At 43.1% G+C, this 11071-nt stretch overlaps 1 protein-coding gene across 1 annotated transcript in view; it reads left to right on the top strand.

Annotated features, from left to right (window-relative positions):
- DLEU7 (deleted in lymphocytic leukemia, 7) overlaps positions 1–11071 on the top strand; it is a 17397-nt gene that overhangs the window by 806 nt on the left and 5520 nt on the right. Inside the window, exon 3 of the mRNA XM_021719216.1 lies at positions 2–97. Within this exon, the coding sequence (XP_021574891.1) occupies positions 2–97 (96 nt within the window). The remainder of the gene's footprint in view (position 1; positions 98–11071) is intronic.

Here is an 11071-nt window from a genome sequence, read left to right as displayed (position 1 = left end):
GGCCCGCGTGGTGGACTCGACCTCGGAGCTGGTGAGCGTGGAGCGGACGCTTCTGGGGCCCCTCCAGCGGGAGGGGTCCTTTCCTGTCCACCTGAAGGTGAGTTCTGTCCCCGTCATCCGCCCGGGCGCGCGGGGTCCCCCTGCCAGGGCGGGGCCGTGGGGCCGGGGTGGGTAGGTGGGGCTGCGGGCTCCCGGGCGCGGCTGCCCACAGTGACCCAGCCACAGGGGGAGAGGGCGGGGACAGGTGACACTCTGGGGACGCGGCCTTGGGGCAGGAAGTTCCAGACGCACCTGGGGCCCGCCTGGCTGCGGAGCCCAGACGCAGGCCGGCCTGGCCAAAACCTTGCTCGGAACTCCTTCCTCTCTCACATCAATCGGCTTCCTGCCCTAGCCGAAGACCCTTTCCACACCTGCAGCTCCCAGGGACGGAGGAAGCGCCCCCCGCCCTCGTCCAAACGCAGCCCTTCCCCCTGAGCCTTAAGCACACTCGCTAAGTCCCTTCTGCCTGTTGTATGATGAAATCATCTACATGTACTTAAAGTTCCTTCACGTTCATGAATCACAATTATTCTTGCTTAAACCCAATTTCCCACAGAGCTCAGGGGGCCTTGTAGAGTCAACCTAAATTCTCATAAAGTGGGGTGAGAGGCGGGAGGGCCGCGGGTGTTGAAGCGTGAATACTAACACAAAACTCTTGCTAAGTCATCCAGCTCAAATGGCAGGGCACGTTTCCTCCTAAGGTACCAAAGGGTGTTCCGTGTAGCCAGGGAACAGAGCAGCTGCCTCCCAGGCTCATGGGGGTCGTGGAAATCTGGGGGTCTGGGTTTCAGTTCTGGCCTTGACCTGACCTAATTGGTTTAAGGTCACACATCTCCCTGAGACCTTCTGGCTTTCCACTCTGGACCGGGAGCCGTTGCTGCCTGTGTTCCTCTTGGGAGTCTAGCAGAAAGGGGTCGGTAAGGTGTGATGAGGCATGCCTACAACACCTCTCAAGAGTTGCTGTTCTTGCTGGACAAGCCAAAGTTTGGAAAAGTTGCTGTATATGAAGTTGGCCTATATGTTGTAAAAGAGTTATTTCAAATCAAACACGAGAAAGCATGTTGTACACCCACATATAGGTATTGTTTTTCCACACCAGGGTTTCTCAGCCTCTGCACTGTTGACATTTTGGCCTGGCGAAGTCTTTGCTGTTTGAGGTTGTCTTGTGTATTATAGGATATAGCAGCACCCCCAGCCTCATCCCACTGGATGCCAGCCAGCAGCATACCCCCTGCCCCAAGTTGATAACGACCAAAAATGTCTTTAGATACTGCCAAATGGGCCGGGGTGGGGCGCAAGATGAACGGCACAGCTATACTCACCTTGAAAGTTACAAAATGAAGGTGAATTTCACCAAATGCTCTCCGATGTAAGATGCATCTTTTGTTTTTTTGGTACCACCAAGACATTGTTAAAAATCCCCGCAATTAAACTATGACACACCACTGATTATAAATTACATCCTAATTTCAGGGATTTCTTTTTTTTTAAAATAGAGACAGAATCTTGCTATGTTGCCCAGGACTGCAGTATCTATTTACAGGCGTTATTATAGTATGCTATAGATTTGAACAACTGGGCTTAAGTGATGCTCCTGCCTCGGCCTCCCAAGGAGCTTGTACTATAGGCACGCACCACCATGCCCAGCTTATTTCAGACATTTTTGAAATGTGAAAAATGTGCCTCTTAGAATTGATGAAATAGGAAGCGCCACGTGATGTGAGGAGTATATACAGGGCATAGATAGGTAAGCAAAAAGAGAGACTGAGTTATCAGTTTTACCCAGGGTGATCCTGGAAGGCTTCTTGGAGGAGGCGACCTTTTAAAAAATGAATATTTCTCTACAGACATTAAAGGGAAACCATTTCAGAGAAATCCTGAGATCCAAGGCATTGAAAGGACCTGGGGCTCTGGGGTGACTGCAGTTAGTTCAATAAGGCAGCAGGCAAACAAGTGATGCTGGAGACTTAAGTGGGGATCAGATAGGGAAAGGCCTGTGTGCCATGCTGGGGACCTTGGATTGTCTTGCAAGCAAAAGGCAAAAAAATCACAGAAGAGTAGGTTTCAGTTTAAGAGTCAGGTCAAAAGATGATTGTCTGAGGGCCTGACCCAACTCGGTGACAATGGACTAAACCCTGTGTCCTCTACTCTGGAAGCAATCTACCTCAGATTATGTTGTTTTAGCATCATGGTGCTGTCACTTCTACTTGGTAATCCTTTTAGCCCTTCATAGTTGACTTTTAGTCCTAAACATTTCCCACCCTCCCCAAGCCTTCTTCATCCAAAACTCAACCCTCTCACTCCTTTTCTGAGAAAAAGAGGCACAAATACCTCCCTCTCTATCTAAAAAATTGCATTTCTATGCATCTTTGTCCTAATAAACAAATTAATGCAGACCATCTTCTCCCCATGCAAATTCTTTCTCTTAAGCCCTGAAGCAAATGCTTCCCATGTCCCTGGAGCCTTTTCTGTCCATTTCCTCTCCTCTCCTTATAATTTCTGCTGCCTCCTCTCTGCCAGTCCCCTCAGTCCATAAATGAATGCTTAGCACTTTCTCTACCTACGCAACAACCCCTTGGGTCACTGCCCCTTCTTTCCTTGTTAACAGCAAACTTTGCAGACATTTGGATGTGCACTGCCACTTTCTGAAAGTATCCAGAGTGCTCATTAGAAACAGGGATCTTCAGCTTTTTCATTACTGGAGTCTGCTGTCCCCCACAGGGGAGCGATGGATTTCAGGGCTCCTGAGAACAGGCAGCACTTTCCTGAGAGAAGCAGGGAGAGTTTCTCTGCATGGTTTACTCCTTTGCCAGCATCTTGACATTTTGCATGGTTTGCCATTTGGAGAACAGGTCATAGCCCCATTTGCTTTGTGGATCAGTGATGACGCAGCACTTAGACTTGAGGAGACAGCCTTCTGTCTTTCCAGGGATCTGGTTATGCAGACTTGGCTTCATGAAGACTCGTGTCAATTCAAACAATTTGGAAGGGTGTTTTCCATATTTTAAAATCAAGAACATGCAGATTGGTTTTACACAACAGAAGGGTTTCAGGATTTCTGCTAATGGAAATAATACTCATCTTGTCTCACTTAGAAATCTGGGGACACCACCCCGACATCAGGTCTCTTCGGTGGTGCCACTTGCTACAGAGGGCAGGCATTAGGGACCCACCAGGGGAGACAGCATCACAGAACCATCAAGTCCCATGGATCACTTCAGACCTACTGTTGCCACTTCCTGGGTAGGTCCTTGGGTAAATTATTTAGCCTTCCTGTACCTTAGTTTCCTCACCTGTAAAGTGGGTATAGCGGTATCTAACCCAATGGATTACCGAGATAATGCATTTAATGTCTTAATCTCTGGCTTCCCATAGTTAGTCTCCATCTAGTTGAACTCTTGTTATTCTCATTATTATTACTATTAGCAGGTTGATGTCTCATTAATTCTTATTTACTATTATTTTGGTGAGTTCCATTTTTAATATTAATGAATCTGACCCGTGAACTCTGCATTTATATTCTGGAACTATTGACAAAAGCAGAGTTAGGATGACCCAAAGAGACTTCAGGAAGCCCCCACTTCCAAAAGTCCATTTTAGACCCATGCCCAGTGACAGACTTGGAGATGTCATCATGAAGTGGCTTGATGATCAGACCACCCAAATGTTAAGGAAGTGAAATTTTCAGGTGTGAAGGCAAAGAAACTGTCACCATGATAGCAACAGATCTTTTAAAATAGTATTTTACTCTTTAACTAAAGGGTTACTATGTGATACAAACTATTTGAACATACAGAAATTATCAAACACATGCAAAAAACCATGCAATGAGTTTCTTCATGGTGGATGTCAAATGCTTAACAGTACTTAGTCTAGATAAATTTGGTGCAGAGTTAACCAGCTTGACAAACATTTATTACAGGAGGAAACTGAGGCTCTGAGACTTTGTGTAAGACCCCGCAGTTAGGAAGTAATGTGTTTTATCCGGCTCATTCTACTACATCACAGTGCTGGCTCATAAGGGTGTTATGAACGCTATGTTGAGATAAAGGGTGTGAGAGTTTGCAGTGTCCACAGTTGTATATGCCAAGCACTGTACACTGCTTGGGCTGCAATAGTTACATCCTAGCCTGTGTATATTTGTCAGTTTGTCTGCAATAACAAAATACCACAGACTGGGTGGCTTAAATAATAGACATTTATTTTCTTGCTGTTCTGGAGGTTGAAAGTCCAAGATCATGGTGCCAACAAATTAGATTTCTAGTAAGGGCTCCCTTCCTAGCTTGTAGATAGCTGCCCTCTTGCTGGGTCCTCAGGACTTTCCTCAGTGCGTGCAAACAAAGACAGAAAGCTTTGCCTGTCTTTTCTTTTTTTACAAGAACACCAATCCTGTGGAATTAGGGTCCCACCATTGTGATCTCATCTTAATTACCTTCCTAAAGACCCTGTCTCCAAATATAGTCACAGTGGGGGTTGGGGCTTCAACATATAAATCTGTGGAGGGCACAATTCAGTTCACAACATTGTGTGATCTTTGTACCCCCTTCTTTGATTGCCACCCAGTATAGTGACAGAAAACACCATGTGACCTTGGGAAATCATTATCAAACTGGTAACACTAGCAAGAGTACATTAGACCTTTGCTACCCAAAGGGAGCAGAGAAATGTGCGGGACACCAGGAGGCAGCCAGGATTTTTTAAATTGCTGAAAATGACTATTTTACATAGGGACCATTCGCCAAGCCAATGATGAAGTTACTCTGATTGTGCTTTATCTGCCCTCCTTTGAGAATTAAAAACATTTATAGTTTCCAAGAGTTTTGTCCTGAAGCACGTTTCATGGAAACTAGGGCCAAAGCCAATTTTCAGAGACAGAAGAACTTTCTTACCATTGCAAATGAAATCTGCCTGTGAGTTCACCCATTTCGATTAGCTCATTCTGGCACCAATTATTCCATCACATTTGGTAGTCCTTCCTGGTTTTCTCATTCTATGGTTCAAGAATAGCCGTCGTAAAACCATTGGCTTTGGCTTCACAGTCAATTGCAAACTGCAAGTGTGAATATTGAGTGGAAGACATTGACAGATGAGTGCTTTTATACTCCTTAAGATTAGGTAGTGAAGCTAGGTTCTGCAAGTTTGGGGATTGTGTCCTCAAAAATTATGAACATACTACTGAATAAATAAATGTTCCTGGTTACATCATTGATAGCTACAACCGGAAGATTGCTCATTATCTGCAACACAATTGTGCTGTTATGTCAGAAAAAGGCCCAATGACTAGCCACAGAATTTCTGTTGTTCCCTCCCCATCACCATGGATTTAATGACTGTTCTAGAGGCAGCTTATTTACAGCTCGGTAATTTCATATAAGACAAATGACATGAAAATCAAGTCATAAGCCTTCTGAAATGAAAATTTGGGGGAGAAACCTTGCAGGAAGGGCATAAAACAAAACTACTTATGTTTGACATCTTGGTGGAAATGCTACAGTGTTTTATTTTACCATTTTGGGGTTTGCCTTGTGATCATCCCTGAATCAAGTGCTTGTACCCATCACAAAAGTGCTTTTCACTGGCTTTTTCAACTGAAAATGTTTCTGAACCCAAAGCAAATGCATAAGCAACCTTAGTTATTTGTGAGCATTTATGATGGGTACACCACAAGTAAAAATGTTTAATTTCCTGTGGATGATAGACTTTTTATGGTGACTGGCAAATACTTTGGTTCTTCATTGAGTGTTTTATTAATACACAGTTACATATCTGAGACTGACCTTGGGTTCAGGCAACTGGTGACTGCTCTGGCTCCTGTGAATTTGTAGTTCAAAACCAGGTGTTGATGAGCCAGATGAAGTTGGGTGACTTGTAGTTCATAATAGTATGTTTTCCACAATATCTCCTAAAGCAGGAAAGCATTCTTCTCATTTTGTGTCCAGCATAGAGGATCCTAGTGGCTCTGGGGAAGGGCTGTGTGCTCTTTTGTAGGGCCCACAACTGGACTGCTATAGTGGGGAGCCGTCTGCTGGCCAGGTCGAAGTTTGCTAAGGCTAGGTCCCATCACAGAAAATGCTTTCCTTCCCTTCCTCCCTTCTTCTTTCCTTCTCTCCTTCCTTCCTTTCTTCCCCCTCTCCCTCCCTCCTTCCTTTCTTCCCTCTTTCTTAATTGCTGTCTCTTTCTCTCTTACTTTCTTCTCTTGTTCTCTTCTTTCTCCCCCCTGCCTCCACACCCACCTCCGTCCTTTTGTGCTTTCCTTAGAGGACATGAGACTTTTTGGGTGAGATGGAGGGGAAAATGCGAGAAGAAACAAGCTTGTGGAGGCCAGTGGAGGCCAAGATGTGACTGTTTTGGACGGAGCCAACTTATTTTAAAGCTGGTGGTTAAGTGAGTATGAACTGACTTATAGTTTGCATGGATTTAGAAGTGATTTTGGTGACTTGGTCGGAAAAAAAAAATCCTTGATGTTATCTGCATTTTAGAGCCTATTGAGTCATATTGTATTTTTGACCTTATTATCCATTGGTGTTGGTTTCAGAAAACAAGCTTTGAAATGGAGTCCTGCTGCTAGAGTCTTTTGTCTTCAAGCCTTCAGTTTTGATGGGAGTGTTTCTTTTCAGTCCAAAGCTAAAAAGGGACTTAACTTTTCTTCCCTTTTTGTACTTTGCAGGTGCATTTTCAGTTGTTCAAAGATTCCAGATGTGCACATTCCTTATAAATGCGCGATGCAGAATGCATAAAAGTACACAATGTGGCAGTTTCTCTGAGAACCCTATGCTGGGTAGGAGAGAACAGAGCTGGGGCAGTCTGGAAAGTGCCAACTGGGATATCTCTAATTAGCTACACAGGTTGGCTTTACGTGGGTTGTAGAAGGTTCCATGTTTTAAGTGTCTTTCAGATAGCTAAGCCCTCTCAATTATGCTACAGGGAGGAAGGATGGGCCAACAGGCTTGCTCTCAATTTGGATGCGGCCGTTACCAGTTAGAGCTTTCTACCACTCATAACACTCTGCCAGTCTCAGGAAAAACAGCGTAAAGACGACCAATGAGGAAACACAAACCAATTCACTTGTAGACATCTTATTCTATCTCTCAAGGCTGGTTTAGCGCCTGTCCCACTTGCTTCCACCCAGCCCTTGTCACCCCACTGTAGCATCTCCAGCTCTGTAAGTCCTGCCTGTCCTGTCTCCCACACTGGACCAGTGAGCTTACTCTGTGAGTCATTACAGCACCAGGCCCAGTTTCTGATTTGAGGAGGGTCTTCGATGAATATTTAGCTACTGAAAGAGAGAAGTTACTTTTAACTCTGCCACTAACTTGCTGTGCAACTTAGGTGTGTCATTTTTTCTCTCCAAGCCATGGTTCTTTTAGCCTATCCGAGATTTTTATAGAGTGTGATGACGTGTAGAAGGAGACGAACTTGTATTCGGGCGCCTAGTAGGTGCTTAGGCTTATAGTCCAGACCAGTGTTCTTAGAACTCTGGTTTGCCATGTTACTCCCATAACTGGAAGTGTCCAGGGACTTTACTCGGTCATTCAAGGCTTTCCACACAATCTTCTATTTTTGGTATGCAACACAAAACTCTCTTCTTTTCAGACTAATCCTCCTCCCCTCTCCCCTCTCCTCCTCCATTTCCCCCCATCCTAGTCCCTTCTTGACTGTAGTCCTTGACATGTATTATTCCTTCTAATTCAGTGGCTTATGAGTCATATGATACTTTCCCCAACCCCACCTATCGTGCAATATTTAATATAGTCTTTCCTGCCCATCATTTCTCTGATGCCTCATCCAAACCTCCATTCCCCTCTTCCTCAAAAGAATGACCGCCACCATTCTTGTCAAACCTTAATCTTATGTTGTATGACATCTCTACTAAACAACCTTGAAGAGATTTCATCTCACCAATTCGATTCTAAGGGCAGACTTCCCTTCTTTTCCTTTCCTTTCCTTTCCTTTCCTTTCCGTCATTTCCTGTCCTGTTCTGTCCTCTTCCTCTTCCTCTTCCCTCCTCTTCTCTCCTTCTTGCTGACCTTTGGCATTTCCCAGAGTCCTTTATTTACGATCTTGCATGTAAAGGAGCATTTTACAAATATAGAGTGCTTTCATATCCATGAGTTAATTGGACCTTTGCATCTTCTCCTTGAGGTGGCTATTACTGTTTTTATTTTGCAGATGAGAAAACCGAGTTTTCCCTAGACAAGGTGGTTTGCACAAGGATGGCCAATTAAAGGGACAGAACCAGGGCTCTGATGGCAAGTCCAGTGCTCTTGAAGGAATGAACTCTGCCTGCATCCTTGGGATTTTTGTAGCTTCTTGGAGGGTTGCCCATCCTAACTAACAACTGCAAAGTCCCTTTTGCCATGTAGGGTAGCATTCTCACAGGTTCTGGAAATGTGGAAGTGAACATCTTTGGCAGGCCATTATTTTGCCTTACACAGGGTAGATTTAAGCCAAAAATTAAGAAGGAATTAATTCTAAAAACTAGAGTTATCTCCTTGTATGGATTGTCTTGTAAGCACACAAGTTTCTCTAATATGCCTAAATGAATTTTGAACAATTACACACTGGCACACCATAGAATGAATCCACACATCAGAACGAGCTTTGTATGAACTCTGTGATGTGTTTAAATGAAGATTGTATAAATGTCTGTTCTTCCGTAGGACTGGTCGTTTGGTTTTTGCCACATCCCTCATCATATTTCATTGGACATTTATATATATAATGTGTCTCATTTCCCCTGTTAGGTTATAAACTCTGTAAAGATCAGGTATGTCTTACTGCCTTTTATCCTGCATGGTCAGTCATGTAGTAGAGGCTTGATACAAGTTTGAAATGAATTTATCTAATTCATTAACTAAGTTAAACCGGCCAATGCCGTTATCCCAGTAGATCAATTGAGTCAAGCGAGAGAGTACCTCAACTCACTTTAGGTTGTAAAGGTTGGCCATCAATGTGGACCGCTATAGCAATCAATACCTTATATCCAGAGTCTGAGATTACCCAAGACTTTAAAAGTTCAAAAACCTGCTTTTAGATTGCTCAGCCATATAGTTCTAATTCTGGCAAAGTGCTCAAAGCATTGTGTAGGATATGACATCATTTCTGGGAGCATCTGGGATTTGCTAAATAAAAGCCACTGGGAGGATATCCTCTGTCATTGAATAGAAAGCAACCCTAGTGTAATCATCACCGGTATTGATCATGTGTGTTTCTACTGAAAGCCCATGAGCCATTTAATATGCTGTTGCCTTAACATTGTGACTTGTGACCCCCACCTTATGCAGTAGAATTAGCAGAAGTTTGGTTGGAGGGAATGATTATAGGATCCATGGTTGGCCTTCAGACCTTCTAGAAAGAAAGAGAAGCAACCATCTGTTTCATTATCCCCTCCCTTGTCTTAAGAGTCCCATGGAAAGCCTATTCCTATTAATTTGTTTTCTTTGACTGTTAATTTATTTGAGAAAGGATGAAAAAGAAAGACTGTACTAAACAGTAAAATAAAGAGACTTTGCAAAGTTCGCCAGAGATCTGAAGTTTGCCCAGGGCCTCAGGGACCAGTACAACCCAGCAGTCAAATTTTATTGTACGTGTAATTTCCCCAAACGATGCCTTCTTTGATTCCTTGCAGTTAACATGAAATTGGCTTCAGGTTTTCGACCCACAGCTCTATCTTTAAAGGCATTTTAATCTTTTTGGGGTAATGAATGCCTTTGCAGACTGGCTAATAGGCACACATCAGCACACAGTTCCAGTGGTTTCTTCTATTTTGATATTCCCTTTGCATGTTTTCTTTGATCCTTCCACTTTGTACTTGGAGTTGGATTACTTCTATAAAGCTAGCGGACAATTTCCCTTGATGTGGATCTTGGAGAAATAGTCCAGAGTGATTTCTCCCTCATACTTCCCCATTCTCGAGCAGTATGCTTCAGCAAGAGTCAACCCCATAAGTTTTGGGCAGATGGTCTAAGTAGTCCCTTGGTGCCTTCTGAACAGAAATGAACAACACACAAAGGTGGGGAAGCAAGAAAGCTTTAAAGAGAGGGGGAAAACAAACAAACAAAAAACCAAGAAGTGTGATAGCTTGGGAATCCTTGAGCGTGTTGATGGTCTGTCCTAGCACCTAGCTTTCATGGTGGTCCTGCTGCCATTGTTTGCTGAATTGAAATAATTGGACATTTGTTTCATTTCTGGATATTTTCTAATAAGCACTTTGCCAGAAACCCAGGTCCTTTTTAACCTAAGAGACAGGGTGTTTCTTAGGGAGAAGAATAACTTCTTTCTATACAGAATTAGGAAGAACACTGCTCCCTCATCAAACTTTGGTTCAACTTTTAGTTCTTCCTTTCATCTTCTTTTGAATTATGTTATTTAACTGGAATCTTACTCATGGATTTTCAGTGATTATTATTTTCTTGTATAAACGTTAAGCCTATGCGTTTCTTACTGTGGCTCAATCCCACAAATTTATGATACAGTTCAATATAAAGTCTTTTAACATCTTAATTTTTTAAAAACTGACTCATGAATTATTTAGAAGTGCGTTTTTAAAGTCATACATATTTTGGGATGGTTATTTATGTTATTAGTTTCTCATTTACTTGCCTAGTGATTTGTGTGATAGCGACTTTCTGGTATTTGTTGTGATTTGCTTTGTGATATTATAATATAGTCAGCTTTTATAAATATTTTATGTAAGCTTGAGATTAATGTATGCTTTCCTATTTCCATGGGATCGAGTTTCTGATTAGTGCCTTTCAATTTTTTCTGTCCATGTTGGTTATTTTGTGTTTGGTCTGTCAGTTTCTAAAAAGTTAGGGTAAAATCAGCTCTTATGTTTGTGGGTTGAATCTTTTTATTTTTTTTTTTTGAGTTGGAGTCTCACTCTGTCGCCCAGACTGGAGTGCAGTGGCCACTCTTGGCCACTGCAGCCTCGACTGCTGAGCTCTGGTGATCCTTCCAAGTAGCCGGAATTACAGGCAGGCGCTACCACACCCGGCTGATTTTTTTGATTTATTGTAGAGATGAGGTCTCG

Source organism: Carlito syrichta, unplaced genomic scaffold (genome assembly GCF_000164805.1).
Source record: "Carlito syrichta isolate Samal-C Ts95f unplaced genomic scaffold, Tarsius_syrichta-2.0.1 Scaffold314313, whole genome shotgun sequence".
In the NCBI taxonomy this organism is placed as follows: Eukaryota; Metazoa; Chordata; class Mammalia; order Primates; family Tarsiidae; genus Carlito; species Carlito syrichta.
The sequence above is the reverse complement of the archived record's forward strand: the minus strand, read 5'-3'. Positions and strand labels throughout refer to the sequence as shown.